The following is a 20202-nucleotide window of genomic DNA, read 5'->3' as shown; positions in this document are numbered from 1 at the left end:
AGTCGCTGCCTCTGTTTGTCCCATGCCAATTACCTGCCTGCAAAACAGCTCTTGGGTGTTCCGGTACAGATGATCCCAGCGAGACCGGCAGCTGCTAGGATCTGGTGACGGTGCGGATCTGCTGTTTACATCACGTATCACACACTGGATCCTGACAGGAGGCGAGAGCTCGGAGACGATAATCTCCATGTCATGTCCTCTATGATAATGTCTTCTGACTTCCATGGGGCCAGAGGTTTACATGTAATGTAGGGAAGCTTTAGCTTACCTAGAGGGTAGTAGATAAGTGGAACAGCATTCCAGCAGAAGTATTAGAGGCTAAAAAAGTAAGTGAATTTAAACATTAATAGCACAAAGACAGATTCAAGGATTAAGCCTTTATGGAGATGATTTGCCATCATCTCTTCTTGTACTGGCCTCAGATCTCCGATTTCAACTGGATTTGCATGAATGGTCTGTTATTTTGAGCCAGTAGAACATTATTTGTATTTATTGATTGATTTATATAGCACCGTCATATTCTGCAGCGCTGTACAACGCGATGTACTATGAATATATTTTTAAAGGTCACCTGGTGAGTATAACGCAGAATTAAAAAAAAAGAATTACTGGTACTGTCGTCTGAAACAATGTTTAATTTGTATCATAGGACTGTGCAGTCTTTATACGATTAACCCTAACGAGGGAAGAGTAAACCAACAGGTCTGCTACGGTTCAGCAAACTAAAGTGCAATTCATCGCTAAGTGGAACGGCATCTTTAAACATACTTTTGCTGGCAGCGTAACTGCACTTAACTAGAATAAAATATAAATAAGGAACAAACTTTTACAAAAAGCCCCTTCCGTGACTGATATTTTCTGCATGGGTAGATTTTAAATATTTCTGTTGATTATTCACCGACTGCTGGAATAACTTTGGGAGTCAAATGACTTGAAGAGGGTACTTCAGAGATAACAACAACAAAAGGATCAGTACTGCCCCGGCAGGGGGCGCCACCGAGTGACTTATTGTCAGGTGGCAAAAACTGGACAGCGCCCTGAGTCACTCCTACTGTAATAGTTTAATTGATAGATTAACACAGAGAATGATTATAAATATATATACTTATCTATAACTGGATAAAATCATTAAGAAGAGATTTAACCATAAGCCGACAAACCAAAACGTACTAGCCTTAAATGTCAGTATTTACAAACGTGCGAATCAGGGGTACCCAGCAGCCACCTGCCACGGAACTACAACTCCCATGAGTCCAAGCCAGCCAGTCACATACATTTCCCTGATGGAATGCCGGCTGAACATAATGGATGTTGTAGTTTGAATAACATCTTCGGAGCGATTCATTGGCTCCCCCTGATGCAAAGTCAGAGGTTATGTATAAAAAGTGATTTGGGGGCATTTTTTTTTTTAAATTGATCTTCTATCGATAGCAACTGACGGAAGGCTCTTATGTTGGTTGCTATGGCGATAAGACCACCGTTTAGACTTTGCACCTGAATCACTTTTTGTACACGAACCCCTTCATGTCTAATATGTAAATTCATCTTATCGCCGCACATACTGCTTTGTATAATGATGCGGAGTATCTTTCGAGTGAAGACGCTACCGAGCATGGGGCCGTCCAACAGGGAGCTCTCCACACATTGCTGAACTACAACTCCCATGATTCTCAGACAGACTTTGTCTGTCCATTGGTTGCTGAGAGTAACAGGAGTTGTAGTTCAGGAAGTCAGCCCCCGAGGTTCTAATCAGTGCCGTCTACATAGACCCACTAGGTTCTTGCGGACGGCGGAACCCTTGCCAGTAATGCAGTGCGAGTCCAGTAGAGGATGAGAATGCGGTGGAGGCTTCAGCTTGGTTTTGGGTCATACTCGTCATCACTATACATTTGTGCACTTTTAGTAGAGCGGGATGGAGGCTTCTGCGCTGGCGTCCCATTACTTGTCATTGCCGATCTTGCAGAACAGGACCAGTGAAACAATCATGGCTGCCAGCTGGAGGAAGACAGATATAGGAAGTTAACGCGCTAAGTAATATCTTTTTGTGTTTAAATGCCGCTGTGTAACGGCGTGTTGTAATAAAGTTACTCGGAACATGTGGGCACGGTTTCCTCCGGCTCGTGTTACATGGTACAGCTTTTACCCAAATTCCCACCGAAATGCTATACACATGAGGTTAGTTTCCAATGCTTCTATGTGCATCAAGTTATTGGATGGTAGTAGTTTTAGTGCCTGGGGCGACCTAACCAGGGGACGGCCGGTTGGTAGACGGGGAGAAAGGTGGGAGATAATGAGAGAGATAGGGATGGATAAAAAAGGAGGGACAAAGAAAAAGAGGAGGGACAAAGAGAAATGAGAGAGAGAGAGAGTGTGTGTTTGAAATTGTGTGTATGTTAGGGTAAGTAAGCATGCGGTTGTGTCTTTTGAGATCTTTTAAATCTACCCCATGCCGAGGATGTACGGGAACTCGGTGATATAACTTGCACCATGATAACTAGGAGGAGCTATATTATGCTAATTATGTGGGGTGCACATACACAGTGGGCGGAGCTTTTGGCAGCTTTTATTTATTTATTTATTTTTTTTTAATGTTGCCAACTATGAAGCAGGCAGCACGTTGCTTGTGCCAGTCGTAGCATCATATAAAATATAATGTCTGCCTGAGGATAATGAGAGAGGTAGCGCCCCAAGTCACTGCTGAATCTGCTAAGCGTTACACGGCCCCCCACTTTAACCCTTTGAAATCCTCTCTTACCTCCAGGCCGCAGATTCCCAGAGCGACGCCTCCCAGTATTTTGCCATTCTGGGTAAGGAAATGTTTAAACGCTCCCAAGCAACCCTACGAAGAATGAGAAAGAAATGGCTACGCGCAATACAGAGTCGGCCTCCACCGAGAAGGATATGACATTACAGAGCCTGGCACCCCTAGGACTGGCTGTAGGAATAGATTCAAGCACCTGCAGAGATTATCTCGGGCATTAGGTGCTGGACCTCTATGGCTTTTATGGACACAGTCTTATAGAACTTCTACAACACAGGAGATACCAACCAGAAGTCTATACTATCATAAACAGAGCTTGTTACTTACAAGGTTCGCTACATTATTGATACAGTATGGATTTATGGCTGGCGCAGGAGGGATGTAGATCCTGACACCTCTATGTACGGTGTAGGAGCGATGCAGAGCCTGGCACCTCTACGGCTAGTGTAGGAGCGATGCAGAGCCTGGCACCTCTATGGCTAGTGTTAGAGCGATGCCGAGCCTGGCACCTCTACGGCTAGTGTAGGAGCGATGCCGAGCCTGGCACCTCTACGGCTAGTGTAGGAGCGATGCAGAGCCTGGCACCTCTACGGCTAGTGTAGGAACGATGCCGAGCCTGGCACCTCTACGGCTAGTGTAGGAGCGATGCAGAGCCTGGCACCTCTACGGCTAGTGTAGGAACGATGCAGAGCCTGGCACCTCTACGGCTAGTGTAGGAGCGATGCAGAGCCTGGCACCTCTATGGCACTCTGGCACATACGCTTTGCTGCATAATCTATACCTTGACTTCAATGCTGACGTTGGAATCATAGCAGGGGTTGGCTTTGGGGCAGCACGCCGACGGGTACTGCTTATCGTTCTGCTGGTAAAAGTAGGAATTGTTGAAGTCTCTGTAGTCATTAAATCCGCAGCAGCGGAGCTGGAAGGAAAACAGAAGAACGCGTAACGCTACTGATGCCTCTCATTTCTCAGCACCCGATACGCTCAGTAATGTATACTGTCAGCCTGTTACCTCTTTCATTGTTGCGTTCCACACCGTGGTGATTTCGGTGTTTTTCCCATAATCTTTCTGTAGGGATTTCACGGCCTGCTTGCCGAGGTAATCGATAAAGATATCAGCCTGGACACAGAGATCATGTTAGAGTGTTAGCTTCTTGGGTCAAGATGATCTTTATGAATTTAAACATGTATGGGACAGGCATATGGCTCTTGAATCTAAGACGAGACTGACGACTGATGAAGGTATGAGTCTTTACGGCAGGAGAAACGGGCGACTAGACGGGCCGACGGGGTCAGATCTGCCGGTAGATTCTAAGTTGCCCTCTCACCCCAATGTTTTGTTGATGCATCAGAGGACGTACGCTATAAGGAATGGACCACTTTGCTATCTCTAAGTTGTTAAAAGTCAAGCTCTTGGTCCCTATTGGCCAAAGTATATGTAGCCCAATTGGCTTTTCCTTTATCCAGCTCTTGTTCGCCCTGATTGGTTCCCCGATTATCTAGCCCTTTGGTGATTGGCTGATTCTCTGTTTGTAGTACAAAAATCACTGTTTAGCCCTAATGGATCATTTAGTGGAAGTTGATACATTTTATTCGGCCACACGGAGTTATGTGAGCTTTTGTGACCTCAGAGGTCTCTTATGTCAATGGTTTCATGTCTTTCTACGTCGAGTATATCCCTATGGGGAGGGTAACATCCGCAGGGCAGGATCCACTTCGCTTGGCTAATTCTTTATGTTTTCTTTTTACCTCTGGGATTCTTACCAAAGAGGAGAACGCCAACACAACCACAGCTCCTGCTATCTCAGCAATGAATATAATGAGGATGATGATGAAGAACTAGAGGAATGAATATGGTAAAACCACAGGTTACATGGGGCAATTGTAGGAGTTATATGGAGTTATAGGAGGGGGTTATGTGGAGTAATAGGAGGAGTTATAGGGAGTAATAGGAGGAGTTATAGGGAGTAATAGGAGGAGTTATAGGAAGGGGGTTATATGGAGTAATAGGAGGGGTTATATGGAGTAATAGGAGGAGTTATAGGGAGAGGTTATATGGAGTTATGGGAGGAGTTATATGGAGTAATAGGAGGAGTTATAGGAAGGGGGTTATATGGAGTAATAGGAGGGGTTATATAGAGTAACGGGCAATTAAAAGGAAGGGTTATATGTAGTAATGGGAGGTATATGTGGAACGCACTCACCAGCATTAACATGCATCTGCTCTCTTTAACGGCACCGCAGCAGCCAAGAAATCCCATTAATATGAGGAATCCCCCGACAGCCATGCACAGATACCCCACATTCACCACCTGCATAAGCTCCGGCGCTGTTGACCCCAGGATCTTGAGAAAGGATCCTCCATCCACTTTCACCCAGATACCGATACCCAGAATGGCGGCCCCCCCCAACTGTAAAGAGAAGGAGAGAGGGTTCAATCCCGTGGCAGAACGTATAAGGAGTGCGCTCACATGCGTATAGTATTGGAGTTTCTGCCAGAAGTCATCAGGAGATGCTAGCACTAAAACATTAGTAAAAACCAACCATGTTTTCTTCACTGAACCCTGGTACGAAGAAATGGGCATTAGTAGCCCGGTATACAGTAACAGCCCCCAGCGCTGTATACAGTAATAACCCCCCAGCACTGTAATCAGTAATAACCTCCTAGCGCTGTATACAGTAATAACCCCCCCCCCCAGCGCTGTATACAGTAATACAGGTTGACACTGACAAAAGCCTGGTTTTATCAAGATACAAACACTCATTATTCAGAGTGTCTGCTCGGGTGATTAAGACTCAGCATTTCTATTTGTTTCCCACAGGCAATATGATAATATGATAATATGATTTGGATCAGTTAACCTGAAAACATTATATTATGGGATAAAAAACAGAACTGTTTTAAACTCCTGTATTAAGCTGCACAGAAGTGAACAGACACTCAGCATGGTTTTTCATATGCATCCCGCAGGGCCGCAGTGATTTTAATGCATTTTCGTCCCTGGTTAGAGGGGGCATGTGGTCAGCCTTCCTATCTGTAGCCCGTCCGGCCGTTAACATACTCACAAATATGATGCCGTTGAAAACGAACATCATGGTTTTCAGGAACGAGAAGCAACTCATTTTGTTTGCCTAGAAGAAAAAGAAGAACTGTGTCAATAATTGTATGACATTTTACAAGTCAAACACCAGGGACAGATCTGGCACATAGGCAAATGATGTGGGCCACCTACGGCGCCAACATTAGGTTCTTTTGCATATGAAATGGGTTTGGGAGGACATTTTTACCCCAACTTTTAACCCCGGCCAATCGGGAAACATGGAGGGGGCGGAGCTTGGAGGCGTCACTCAAACTGGCAGCGCTAACGTGCATGCGCACAATTCTGAGCATGAGCAGTATGCATTCTTCGGGATCGCAATCCCAAATACCCCTGTCCCAAAAAGTGAGACAGAGGTAGAGCTTGGCTGGACAGAGTGGCGAAATCAGGACTGTCCCGCACAAAGCAGGACACTCGGGAAGCATGCCGACTGCCAATGGGGACACTGAAAATATTTAAGAAAGACAATTTAAAATTGACAGTACGTTTTACCCATGTTAAGCCGTATTGGTACAGATTAGACTACAATAAAAACTTCATTTTTATTAATATTGATGACAGAGAAAACTAAAATTTAGAGGAAGTGCGAGGTAACAGCCTTTTTTGAAACAGAAGTAGTTGTGTATTTATGGAACAGCTGTCCAGTAAAGGTGGTGAACAGTAAGAACAGGATGTAATTCCGGCATGCGGCAAAGGAGTACACCCTGCCTGGATCCATGCCAGCTTCACAATGATTTTCTGGGCCTCGCTGTACCCAACTTATTATTGCATTGTTCCTGCCTTCAGCTAGAGTTTCTCCAGCATTTAACCAGCAGGCCAGAGCTCTGGCTCGCTAAACCCAAACTAGCCCAGGGCGGCAGCGTGTGGCACAGAGAAAGCACCCTCACGGAGGATGGCTGAGGGTGCTGCGGCCTTGGATCAGGGCGTGGCACCCACCACTATAAGCCAGTATACATGTTTAAAGTGGAGGGGGGGCAAATATAGGATCTGCCCCGGGGACCAAATACTCCAAGTACGCCCCTTTGATGTTAAATTGATCTATAGTTATTTGGTGACTTATGTGTCACCATCGTATTCTGCGGCGCTGTACAATATCTCGATTTTTGGGTTCTAAAAGAGTTGGCTCCTGCATTCTGTGTAAATGTATTGATATAATTACAGAAATATATTATTCTAATACTTTTATAGAGCCCATTCACTATTTGTTATCTATAACACATCCATAGAGTTACAGCCCCTACTTTATTATCCATTTGACCCCCCATCGAACCTACATTGGTCTCTCCTCTCCTAAGTTTGCCCTAGCTGTCATCTAGGAAGGTGCCACTCACTCCTGGCAGGGGTGGCTAAGGCCTACTCACCCTGAAGATTCCTGAATTTCTGGTACAGCTGAAAATATTGCGTTTCTACGGCAACTGCTGCTGGCCTCCCTGAGAGAGAGTGGGTTTAAAGAAAGTGACAGTTGGTGCCCTAGAGAGACGGGCAGATGAATATATAACCAATGGGGCTAATGTGTTACATAATGAAGTAAATGGCTAAGGAAGCGCGACGGGCTCCAGGCTGGGAGGCCATAAACACCGGGAATAATGCGTGTGAAGTGATTCTGGCGCAAAGTTTGGAAAAGTGGCGTTATTGCTATAGCAACAGGTAAAACGGTCCTGCTATTTCATTGGTTGCTATGGTGACAAGACTACTTTTTAAGGAATCACTTTTCACACATAAACCAGTATCTGTATCTCTGTATACAGGGGCTTCCATTTTTTTTTAATATATATTATATAATATGCTCGCACCTGGGAACTCTCCGGGTGAATCGCCGCTTCTCCGGGTCTCCGAGTCACCTCAGGGAAAGTCTGACTCCGCTGGGTCACGCCTCACTCTCCGCCCACTTCCCCTTCAACAATGGCATGTGCTCCGCGAAGGCAGAGGGACCGCCCACCGATGTTAGCAGAACCGCCCACGGGCGTCTCTTACCTGCATCCCGCAAGGGTGGGGGCTCAAGGCTTCCACGTCACACCTGTGCAGGAAGACGGGCATTCCACGCAGCACTGGGGCCGAGGGGGGGCCGCGCACGGCACCCAGTTATACGGCAGGTGTCAGGGACACCAGGACCCACGCCCTCCTTCTCCCCCTCGCTTCCATTGTATCAGCTCCCTTAGGCTAAGCAAGACCCCCCACACACATAGAATGCCCCCACACATCCTGGGGCGAAAGTAACGGAGATCAGTTTTATCTCAGGGGTCTTTTTTGGGGGGGGGTTAAACTTGAATGGAGGTAAGTATGTACGTATGTAAGTATGGAGAGCAGCGATGCCAGTTTGAGTGACACCTCCCAAGCCCCCCCCCCAGCACCCTGTTTCGTAAATCTGTCACTAAACATTGAGGAGGAGAAGACAATCCGGAACCCCGCGAGTTCTGAAAAAATATTCTGCGATTTCACTTCCTCGTTAAAATGCCAACGGAAGACAGGGGGGTGTTAATTATTACAGAGACAATTTCGGGTCAGAAGGCGAGAAGAAAATTAAAAGATGATCCATCTGGAGAGAAAGAGGCTGTCAGGGTCCAGGCAGGTCAGACCACGATGGACGGGTACTAAACTACACAAAAGGCCCGTAAAACAAAGTCATTCAGCGGGTAGGGGTGGGGAAATCGAAGGATCTCTACCCGAGACAGTGTCCAAAAGTCCTGGGAAAACCACGGACGGACGCGGGGACAGATTTGGGTCGACGCGGCTGGAGGGCTGACGAATTTATATTTAACTCTGCACTGCGTTATGATGTCATAGCCTGACATTCTCCATCAATCCACTATGAAGTACTAGGGAAAGCCCATAGTCAGGCCCCTTGGCTTCCAACTTCCCGGGACAAGGTACCCAGTGCCCCCTATCTTATAGGGGATTAGTGTGAGGAGGGCGTGCGCATGCACACACGCTAGCTACAGACGGCAGAGAACTGTATGGGAGTATGGGGGAGGATTGGACATGGAGTGATCATCGCTAAATGTCGCGCACGGTGACCTGGAGCCTGGGAGGTAAGGTCACAGTGGAGCTCTGCATCCCAGGCAAATCGGGACAGTGGGATAAATCAGGGCAGTCCTGTGCAAATCGGGACAGTTAGGAGGTATGAATGACATCATATCCCTGAGCTCTGTTTCTTAAAGCTGCAGAGCGTCGCAGAACATCGGGAAGAATAGCCGCTTTTGTTATTTTTTTTGCGTTATGAGATCGTTTTGAATGGCAAATCGATAATAAATATGCAAAAAGCACCTGGCGTGCGTGTATTTGTGCAAACACGCGTGTATACTGTACACACCGGGGGGGAAAAAGCCTTTTAAAACACTGGCATTATTGTGTATTACCAGGATGCATGAAAAAGCCGCATCTCCATTCCAGATAATCCTGTTTTTCTGTAAATAAACTCTCGGATCCCGTGGTGATCGGGACCTTTCCGGCTCTCTGCCGCATCCACCGACGTATACCGGCCCGGGGCAGAAGGTCCAGGGGGCCGGAAGGCTCCCTGTAACGCTTCTACTCAATGGGCCGGTTAAAAGGGAGATCCCATTAACTCTATGGAGGGCCGTGCCGGGTCCGCAGAGCCCTCCGAAGTTCTCTCCTACATCACGCTCCACATCCCGACGCTGAGAAGTAAAGACAGCCGCGCAGAGGGGGCAACAGGCGGCACTGGCCCGGGTTCATGCCTCCCATCTGTCCCGCTTTGCTCATGACAGTCCCGATTTGTGTATGAAAGAGTCAGACTTCCTCTGATAACAGCTCCTAAAAAGATGTTTCATATGCAGATATGGTGAATACACCGAGGGACTTTCTAAATGAGCAACAACTCACGAGCATTCTATTGTAGCGACTCGAACGGCCTGGCAGGGGGTACGGACATTCTGAATTAAGTCACCTGTATTCAAGCAGGAGCTGCGGCTGTGCTGTAGCACCAGTGTGGATGCTCAGATATCACTAAATCAGAGTAGAATCTGTAGGAATCAGCCCCGGACCGTAGAATCTGCCCGTTCACCCTGAGATCGGGGTAACGATGCTGTTCCCAGGTAGGGTGTTAGGGCGACCCGCGCATGGCTTTACTCATAGTGATGCAGCAGTCTCTGGGACTAACAGTTATTCCTCCTCCTCCTCCTACCTGTTTCACCTGCAGGGATCTATCAGTAAAACAGTGGTTGTTATTAGTAATCCTTACCTTTGGCTTTTGCTGACCCTTTCAACTGCTTTGGGGGTCGCCCCCCCAATACGAGGGGGATTTCTGGTGCGTTACACAGCAATCTAACGGTAATGGGGTCTTTAAGAGTCCTTTGCGGGGTGTAGATGATGGCGGCATTAAGAACATAGGAGGGTGCGGAGAAGGGGTTAACGGGGTGCAGGGAGAGGATCGTGGGGGGAGGATTTAGATACGGAAGAGGGATTTAAATCAGAAGAGACAGATTACGATCGGGACACCCACCTGTCTTTTGGATTCAGCGTCTCGCTGTCACCTCGTCAGATCTCTCCTAGAGACTGAATCTTTCTCTCGCTCGCTGCACCTGAGCTCACCTCCTGGGACTGCCTGGGTGGGAGGGACGCTGCGCGTGTTCAGGAGCGTCGGAGAGACCGTCTCTCTAATCACAGCTACATGCTTCTCTAGTATGTCGTATTCTAAGTTGCTTCTTGAATACAGGTGGTTAAGTGAGGAATACAGGGCTCGATGAGGACTAGCACTCGACCCGTTTTCTTACCCAAGCCGATGATTCTACGCATAGAATGCTTGGACCATCCAACGGTCAACATTTGGAATGACCTGAGGCTTGGTCTATTCGGATTTGGCCAAATCTATGACTCCGAACCCCCCCCCAGGGCAAATATAACACAAGACATGCAGGGTTAACTCTCTCCCTTTAACGATGGACCCAGGATCCCTCCACCACCCCCTCCCAAATGGTCTATTTGCCCTCAACTCTGTGGGGCATAGCAATGCCAGGTGGGCATGACGGAGAAGGACATGGCATTACAAGGAAGAGCCGCTGTTGGCCCCTAAGAGGTTAAAGCTACACTCCAAACATCATATGGGAAGGGGGCAAATGCTTAGTGAGGATTCATAAAGGGAGAAAATGATAATTTAAGGGGGGATACATCCCTTTAAATACTTACTTTGATCTGTGGATGTGTTTGGTGAAGCTGTTGGGGGCAGTAAGTAGAGAGCCCCTTTAAATAAGTGCTCAGGCTGCATTACCGTTATCTTACCACGCGGTGGCGCTGCGGACCATATTTTAGTAGAAGCGTCTGAGATTGTGGAGTCTATTCACTAAGCGGTTAGTTTGCAGGAAAGCTGTGATTTCAACCCTCTTGCTTCACTGTTTGTCACGAAGGCCAATAACAACAGGTTCCTCCAGCAAAAAGGGCTGAGCTGGCCGAGTACAATGTATAATGCAATGGGCGAGGAGTCTGATTTAACTACATATTAAGTGGGACCAGCTAAGCTTACTACAGCAGAAGCTCATTGAGGATAGTCCGTTATAATGTATAGTGAAGCCAAGGAGTTGAAACCTCAGCTCTCCTGCCAACTCTCCCTTTAGTGTAGTCTTTCAAGAACTTGAAAAATCTTTTCCAGGTAATAGGTACGATTACAACGTGGGCTCTTACGTGGCTTACGAACTTTGTTTTTGTTGGTGGCCCCTCCTACTTCTAACCCCACGCCTGGATCCTTTCTGTGTTTCTCCCGTGTGATTTTGTTCGGTCGCTTTTGGTAAGTGTGTCTCGGTAATCTCTTCATATGATGCACGTGAGACATTATATGCGCTTTAATGCATATGATAGCCGTGTGATCTCTTTAACCCCCCCACGTGCATTTGCCCCGTTACCCATCCCCCAGTTGCTGTGCAGGAGATGTGTTCGGCCAAGCCACCTTCCACTCCGCTCGCTCCAGCGCTGGTTCTAGGAACGCTAAAATTGAAGAGAGCACTTTCAGTGGCAAGACTCATGAGACACAGAGAAGGGCAGCTGCAGCAGCAAGGCTGCAGCTCGTAACTCAGATAAGTGCTTTATTTTATTTTTTCCATTTTAAAGAATGCATATAAAAGTACTCGCAGAGGGTTAGGATTACTCAGAGTACTTTAATAGGCATCCAGCCTCACCAATAAATAATGTATGCTTTTATATATTAAACACATTATATATATTTCACATATTGCCATTCTTCTAAACAGTAAAAAAAAAAAAAAAAAAACACCTTTAGGAGATGCTGCAGCAACGTCACCTCATTTTGTGCGCTTGCACACAGGGGTAGTGGGACCCTAGCCAAGCCAGCGAAAATTTAAAGGGACCATTAAAGTGCATATGATGACTGGAGTGTCCCTTTAAATTTGTTTTGGGAATGAATAGGGGTCTAAAGCCTGCCTGTTAGTCACAGTAATGTGCATAAAAACAGCAAGAAATTGGATTATAAATCAAATTGTAAATAAAATGCATTCTTCTAAATGTTTTAATCAGTTATATAGTTGGCATTCGTTTAAGCCCCGCCCACGACCCGCCTCCAACCACTCCCCTGAAACGAGTGGCCGTATGTAATTCTGAGAGCACCCCCCTTGTGTTAAAGTTGTCAAAGGCTGCAGTACCCACACGTGTCCGCATGGTGTCAGCAGTGTCCTTTTGATGTCAGTGGGCGCAGTACCGCTCTGTTACCGCAGGGTGCCGCTGTCCGCAGCAGGGTTGGGTCAAGGAGAGCAGGGGGTGTGTTGATGGTGCCCAGGGGCGGGGAGGGGAGGCGCATCCGTCCGTCCCGGGGAAATACTCTCCGGCCGGTACAGACCGTGTGGAGCGGCGCTCAGGGCAGAGATGGCGGCAGCGGCGGAGCGCAGGGCTTTCGCACAGAAGATAAACAGGTGACAGAGAGGGGCCACACTGAGGTGACGGGGGTGGGGCACCGACAGGTGTGTGTGGGGGAGGGGCGGAAATACACAGGTGAATGCGATGGGTTATAACATCAACAGGTGACGGAGCAGGACGGGACTATGAGGGGAGGGCTGGGAAACAGGGCGCTATTGTTAAGAGACACTTATAAGTAACTATTATTAGCAGTGGGCACTAAAATAGCAAAGTATTGGTGGGAGGAGCCTGACAGGTGACTTATTGGGGGTCATTGTGCCAGGTGACTCTTATTAGGGGGGGCACAGTGACAGGTGACTATTAGGGGGGGACACAGTGACAGGTTACTATTAGGGGGGGTGCGGTGACAGGTGATTATTGGGGGGGGGCAGGTAATTATGACAGGTGACAGTAGTTAGTAAGGGGCAATGACACGCGTGTTCCATGACATGTTATGAGGAGATTACTATGGCATTATAGGGTTAACAGGGTAATAATGAAGAGACCCTCATACTTTACGAAGTAACAGAGAGCTGCGTTTGGAAATATGATGGACACACAGAGAACACCCTGTCACCCCAAATTCACGCCCTGCCACCTGGACGCACGCCCCGTCCGGCTCAAACAAAATAATATACGATAACAAAATATCTATTAATATTACCCGAAAAAGCCTGAACAAGAGACCTTCCTCGTCTCAAAGGCTTGCACTCTATCATACTTGAGTGTTTAGGGAATTTGCTAGCAGACAGCTCGGTATATATTTGTTAAATATTTATGTTGGTGCGGAGTGAACGTGAGACCGCGGTGTGTGCCGATACCCTGAGAGCGTCCGTAGGGAATGAATCCCCCGCTAAAGCTTTATTTCCCGGTATATCCCGTTAAAAGTCTTTTCCCTGGTAACGGAAGCCGGTTTGTGTATTACCGGGACAGCGATGGCCGTAGGAGTCGTACTGTATTCCTTAATTCTCTCGCGACTTCTCTTTGTCACACGTTTAAAGTTTCACTAATTCAACTAAACAGACCCCACCATTCTTACCCCAAATCCTGCCATACGGCGCGACCATCTGTTCAAAGACAGCTGGATAACATGGAGCTGGGAGGCTGTCCTCCGCGTCCCTGCCTTCCTGCAGAGTGTAAAAATATGGTACGGGGGCAATAAGGCACTCAGGGGCCGGGTTACTGTAATAAGATGTTACAGGGGGCAATAAGGCACTCAGGGGCCGGGTTACTGTAATAAGATGTTACAGGGGTAATAAGGCACTCAGGGGCCGGGTTACTGTAATAAGGTGTTACAGGGGTAATAAGGCACTCAGGGGCCGGGTTACTGTAATAAGACGTTACAGGGGTAATAAGGCACTCAGGGGCCGGGTTACTGTAATAAGATGTTACAGGGGTAATAAGGCACTCAGGGGCCGGGTTACTGTAATAAGACATGACATTTTTATTATTTTTTCGTTCTAAAATCCACGGTCTTGGCGCTGGCTTCTTGTCCTTGTCCCGCACTCCCCCACCTCCCTTTTCCTCTTTCCCCCCTCACCTCCTTTTCCTGCGTCCTGTTATTGTGTTGGGAGAAGCCGCACATCCTCTGGACGGCATCAGACTGCGTGCGTCTCCCCCGGCCCCCTCGCTGAATCAGGAAGAACATACGATCCAATATAAGGGTCTTCTACTGGTGGGGGGGGCAGAGGGGCATCCGATGGCTTCAAAGGGTTAAAGCCTCTTGTTTTAGGTCGTTGGCATTTTGTTGGTCTAGGGAATAAGCCGTTTGGAACTTTTAACGCGCCGGGCAAACTAATGTAGAATTTAGAAGCCAACCGGTAAATTCTAAGACCCAGAAAGAGATGGATTGGATGAATGAAAGCGGTGAATGCGAGATCGTACGGAAACGCGGGAGCCGGGGGTAATGCTTGGGGAGCCGGGGGTAATGTTTGGGGAGCCGGGGGTAATGTTTGGGGAGCCGGGGGTAATGTTTGGGGAGCCGGGGGTAATGTTTGGGGAGCCGGGGGTAATGTTGGGGGAGCCGGGGTAATGTTGGGGGAGCCGGGGGTAATGTTGGGGGAGGCGGGGGTAATGTTGGGGGAGCCGGGGGTAATTTTGGGGGAGCCGGGGGTAATGTTGGGGGAGGCGGGGGTAATGTTGGGGGAGCCGGGGGTAATGTTGTGGGAGCCGGGGGTAATGTTTGGGGAGCCGGGGGTAATGTTGGGGGAGCCGGGGGTAATGTTGGGGCTCTGGTTTATAAAAATAAGTTGTTTGTGCAGTTGAGGCTCTCAGACAGTTGGGTGCGCTTGGTCCTGGCATATCAGGCATATGTATATATATATATATGTAAGGCTAAGGATGGGGGTGACAATCACACTTCTGCCACTAGATGGCAGTGCTCATGACCCTAGGCCAAGCACAGGTCAACCAAAAAGGTTTGAGTCTGGAAGGCGGCTCATTCTCACCATGTATCCATCTGTGAAAGGTCTCCTCCTGTCCAGATTGGCCCATTCAGGGCCGCAGACGGCTGGTAACGCCATATTGTGGCCATCACCCGGTGTTCCGTGAGGAGCCAGGCAAGGACGTTTCGCTCAGACGCAGCGAAGAGATGATCAGCGAGGATTTTTTTTCTCAAAACACGTTTTGGCAAAACCTCCCGTGAAAGTCGCTGGGGGGTAAATGCTTCTGCGTTTTAATTTATTGTCGGCAGCGAACGCACTAATGTATTCACGGTGACTACTCACACTCGGATCAGATTCATGTTAACCCCTAGAGTGACAACTCCAGTGATTCCTCCCCACCTCTATCTGGACCGCATGCTATTGATTTGATAAGGATGTGGGTTTCTTCTTCTGTATACCTCTGCGTTCTAGACTGTAAGCTCTGCAGACAAGGAAACACAGTGCGCTAAGGCTTAGCTGTGTGTCTTTCTCAGAGTGTCCGCTTTGTAAGGAAGTTAGTGTTCTAGATTTGAAGGAGAGAATGGTTACGTCTCTCGCTGGCCACTGAAACGTCAGCTCTGTGGTCCAGCGTTACTGTCTCTCTGTACTCCTTGTTCGGCTGGGTTAGAGTGTGCGTGCATTAGAGTGTGAGCTTTGTTTTACACTTTCTTTTGCCCCTTGGTATATTAGAGTGATAAGCTCTGGAGTTAATCTTTCTGTCTCTCACCAGTTCTTGTCTGTGTATTTATTTTGCATGTTAGAGCGTCAGCTCTGCAGATCAGAATCCCCTTTTTTTTTTATTTTTAACCCCTGCTGTGTCTGATGCGGCTTCCAGACGTGTGGCGGTGACTGGACTCGTCTTGCTCCTGGCACAGGTGAAGCATCGCTGATAAATTATTCAGAGGGCGAGCGGTAATTGGCCTCGTCCCCTCCCTGTGTCTCAGAATCCAGCACAACCGGTCTCATGTGTCACCCTCTGCAATGTGATACCGGCCCGCGGCTTCGTATAATGGTGCCGAGTATCTGTACACCGGTAATGGTATAGAGTGTATTGTGTGGCGCGCTGTATAATGGTGCCGAGTATCTGTACACCGATGAGTATACTGGCGCCTGGTATCTGCACCCTCGTGGCTCCTGATGCCAGCCCGGCGGATGCCTCTCCCGCTGGCACGGGCTGCACAGTAATGCATTGTGTGTGACCCGTTGGTGCTCGGCACGGCTATACGCCCCGACCCGGACCCCGACACGTACGGTGTGTGAGAGAGTAACGGCACTAAATACATTATACCGGAATCCGTTAAAAAGGCTTCTCGCTCTTTTTCTGGAAGGCAAAATGTTTCTCGGCTGCGAACTGTTACTGCTGCCCTGCATCTGCCGGCGGATCAGACCCGTCGGGCGGCTAGTCTGTAACGACTCCGACCTTAATCAGTCGTTGGTCTCGTCTTAGATTCAGGAGCCGTATGTCTATCCCATGCATGTTTAACATCCCTCACTGTATTACCCTCTACCACTTCTGCTTGGAGTCTGTTCCACTTATCTACAACTCTCTGTAAAGTAAATCTAAGCCTCTGATTATGGTCTGTTGTTGTAATGTTTTTCCTCCTTTGGAATAAACTTCTCTCCTGTACTTTGTTAAATCCCTTTAATCGCGGCTACAATCGCCTGTAATCTGTAGGGGAGCCCTCGCCGCTAACAAATCCCAGATGACGAGTCAAGTTCTTTCCTTTATGTAACATGAAATTCCCCGTCAGCCGGTGCCTGGGACTCGCCGCGCTCTCCGCACGCGCTCTATTACATCATCCAGCACGCATTACATGTAAATACGTGAAAAACATAATCATAGCGCTGCTCAGATCGAGGTATTTGGTGTAAACATACAGAAAAGTTTGAATTAAAGGAGAAGTCCCAGCGCTGTATACAGTAATAACCCCCCCCAGCGCTGTATACAGTAATATAACCCCCAGCACTGTATACAGTAATATAACCCCCCAGCGCTGCATACAGTAATAACCCCCCCCAGCGCTGTATACAGTAATATAACCCCCAGCGCTGTATACAGTAATAACCCCACCAGCGCTGTATACAGTAATAACCCCCCCAGCGCTGTATACAGTAATATAACCCCCAGCACTGTATACAGTAATATAACCCCCCAGCGCTGCATACAGTAATAACCCCCCCCAGCGCTGTATACAGTAATATAACCCCCAGCGCTGTATACAGTAATAACCCCACCAGCGCTGTATACAGTAATAACCCCCCCAGCGCTGTATACAGTAATATAACCCCCAGCGCTGTATACAGTAATATAACCCCCAGCGCTGTATACAGTAATAACCCCCAGCGCTGTATACAGTAATATAACCCCCCAGCGCTGTGTACAGTTATATAACACCCCCAGCGCTGTATACAGTAATATAACACCCCCAGCGCTGTATACAGTAATATAACCCCCCCAGCGCTGTATACAGTAATATAACCCCCCCAGCGCTGTATACAGTAATATAACACCCCCCAGCGCTGTATACAGTAATGTAACCCCCCCAGCGCTGTATACAGTAATATAACACCCCCAGCACTGTATACAGTAATATAACCCCCCAGCGCTGTATACAGTAATATAACCCCCCAGCGCTGTATACAGTAATAACCCCCCAGTGCTGTGTACAGTAAACCCCCCCCAGCGCTGTATACAGTAATAACACCCAGCGCTGTATACAGTAATATAACCCCCCAGCGCTGTATACAGTAATATACCCCCCCAGCGCTGTATACAGTAATATACCCCCCAGCACTGTATACAGTAATATAACCCCCCAGTGCTGTATACAGTAATATAACCCCCAGCGCTGTATACAGTAATATACCCCCCCAGCGCTGTATACAGTAATATACCCCCCCAGCGCTGTATACAGTAATATACCCCCCCAGCGCTGTATACAGTAATATAACCCCCAGCGCTGTATACAGTAATATAACTAAGCCTGAATCTAACATTCCCTAAACCTAAACGATCCCTTCGTGGCCGGCCGGGTCCTACAGACTGGAGCGTTCCGCTGTATGTAAATATTAATGTAAAGAGAACTTTACAGTGACTCCTATATACACATACCCCTGCGAGTACATCGCGGCACGCTCTTCATACAGTAACAATGATGTGCTAATAGTCCTTCCCCTCATACATTACCATTATATAGATATATTTATATAATATCATTTATAATATATATATTATTTTATATCAATTATATTATATTATATCAATTATATTATATATATTATATTAATGTACCATTTAGTAAAAAGCCTATGTAAACCAGATTTAAACCAGATTTTAATAAATATGTATATATATAAATATATATTTATAGATATAAATAAATATATATATATATATATATATATATATATATATGTGTGTGTGTGTGTGTGTAAATTCAATTAGAATTCTATAAGAATTCAAATTCTATAAAAAATAAATATCTTTTATATATATTTTAAATATCTATATATATATTATATATATATATATATATCAAGTTGTAAATATGATCATTTATTATTATATATATGTACCGATTCGCGGTGGGTATTTTATTTTCAGGTCCATTTAATTTGCCGTTTAATTCTCTGTTTAAACCCCCGGGGGCCCCTTTACTGGAAATATTTAAAAGAGAGAGACGCTCGAAGGCCCTCTTTGTAAAACAAGCGTTTCAATAACACGTACGTTTTGATAGACTCCATGCGCTTTCCAGATACACGCGGGGGACTTCAATCATATATCACATGCATTCTTCCTCCGACGGAGCGGTGTAACTTACGGAATACACACAACGTTATTATTATTATTATTATTACAGCGGATATATAATATTGACAAGCAAAGATTATACCATCTACGGCAGCGCAGGCACAACCTGGGGCTGGAACGGAAGATAAATTAAACTTTTTAATATTAATAATAATAATAATATTAGCACGGTTATTTAATAACGACACTCTGAGATTATACACTCAACGGCAGCGCAGGCACGGAAGATAAATTAAACTTGTTATTATTGTTATTATTATTATTATCATCATAGTATTATTACTATTAGAAGTAGTATTATTACTTTTGGTATTATCATTATTATGATTATTTTAGTGTTATAATTTTTATTATTACTATTAGAATTACTATTACTTTTAGTATTATCATTATTCTAATTACTATTACAATTATTACTATTAAAATTATTATTTTATTGTAATTATTATTATTAAAATTATTACTTTTATTATTGTGATTATTACTATTAGAATTATTATTTAATACTTTTTTTTAATTTTTTATAATATTGCATCACTAAGAGCCATAGCTAGGACTCTTGGCCTGTGCCTGGGCCGGAGGTCCTGTATTTCGCCGACCCACGGGCATTGTATCTCGCCGACCCACGGGCATTGTATCTCGCCGACCCACGGGCATTGTATCTCGCCGACCCACGGGCATTGTATCTCGCCGACCCACGGGCATTGTGTGCCTCTCTTGCCCCACTGAATGGGGTACTTTTTTATTTTTTTTTAATCTCATTGGAAGGTTGAAATTCCTTAAAAATTTAAATTTGAAGTAATATTAACGGCTCGTGCCCTTTAAATAACACGGTATTTGGGGATTTTGGGGTCAATACAACTCCTAACAGCCTCAGCCCGCCCCGTGACCTGTTGAGGCTAAATTCACAGTGTGTCCACCCCTGGCTTATGCCTGGCATGGCGCTTAACTGGTTAATGAGAAAGTATGTTGTGCGCATTTCCTTTTGCACAGATTTTACCTGCCGCCGTTATCTGCCCGCAGCCATCACGCAATTAGCAGGTTTATGGCCGATAGACGTTTCCTGCTGCGCCTCCAGATGTAACGAGCGAGGAAACGGCGGGAGCCACTTAACTATATTATAAGCCTTGTCAGGAAATATACCGAGACAGGAGGGAGCTATGAGACACGGAGTCTGCCCCTCCCACCACAGGGTGACAGACAGGAGGGGGCTATGGGGCACGGAGTCTGCCCCTCCCACCCCAGGGTGACACA

The 20202-nt window shown here is 46.6% G+C and overlaps 2 protein-coding genes across 5 annotated transcripts in view; one reads left to right on the top strand and one right to left on the bottom strand.

Annotated features, from left to right (window-relative positions):
• Positions 1–1731: 1731 nt before the first annotated feature.
• On the bottom strand, positions 1732–5889 carry TSPAN16 (tetraspanin 16). The gene is made up of 7 exons (XM_053464881.1): positions 5828–5889; positions 4966–5172; positions 4526–4600; positions 3774–3881; positions 3543–3680; positions 2756–2839; positions 1732–1995 (listed from the first exon to the last, which is right to left on the bottom strand). The coding sequence occupies exons 1-7, from the start codon at positions 5882–5884 to the stop codon at positions 1939–1941; spliced, it is 726 nt and encodes a 241-aa protein (XP_053320856.1). The 5' UTR covers positions 5885–5889; the 3' UTR covers positions 1732–1938.
• Positions 5890–12600: 6711 nt separating this feature from the next.
• Positions 12601–20202, top strand: part of DOCK6 (dedicator of cytokinesis 6) — a 48019-nt gene continuing 40417 nt past the window's right edge. For all 4 annotated transcript variants that reach the window (XM_053462509.1, XM_053462508.1, XM_053462506.1 and 1 more), the window contains exon 1: positions 12601–12731. In XM_053462509.1, coding sequence (XP_053318484.1) covers positions 12685–12731 — 47 coding nt within the window. In that variant the 5' untranslated portion in view covers positions 12601–12684. The remainder of the gene's footprint in view (positions 12732–20202) is intronic.

The sequence above is a fragment of the Spea bombifrons genome, chromosome 4, assembly GCF_027358695.1.
Source record: "Spea bombifrons isolate aSpeBom1 chromosome 4, aSpeBom1.2.pri, whole genome shotgun sequence".
Classification (NCBI taxonomy): domain Eukaryota; kingdom Metazoa; phylum Chordata; class Amphibia; order Anura; family Pelobatidae; genus Spea; species Spea bombifrons.
Note: the sequence above shows the minus strand (reverse complement) of the source record. Positions and strands in the feature narration are given on the sequence as shown.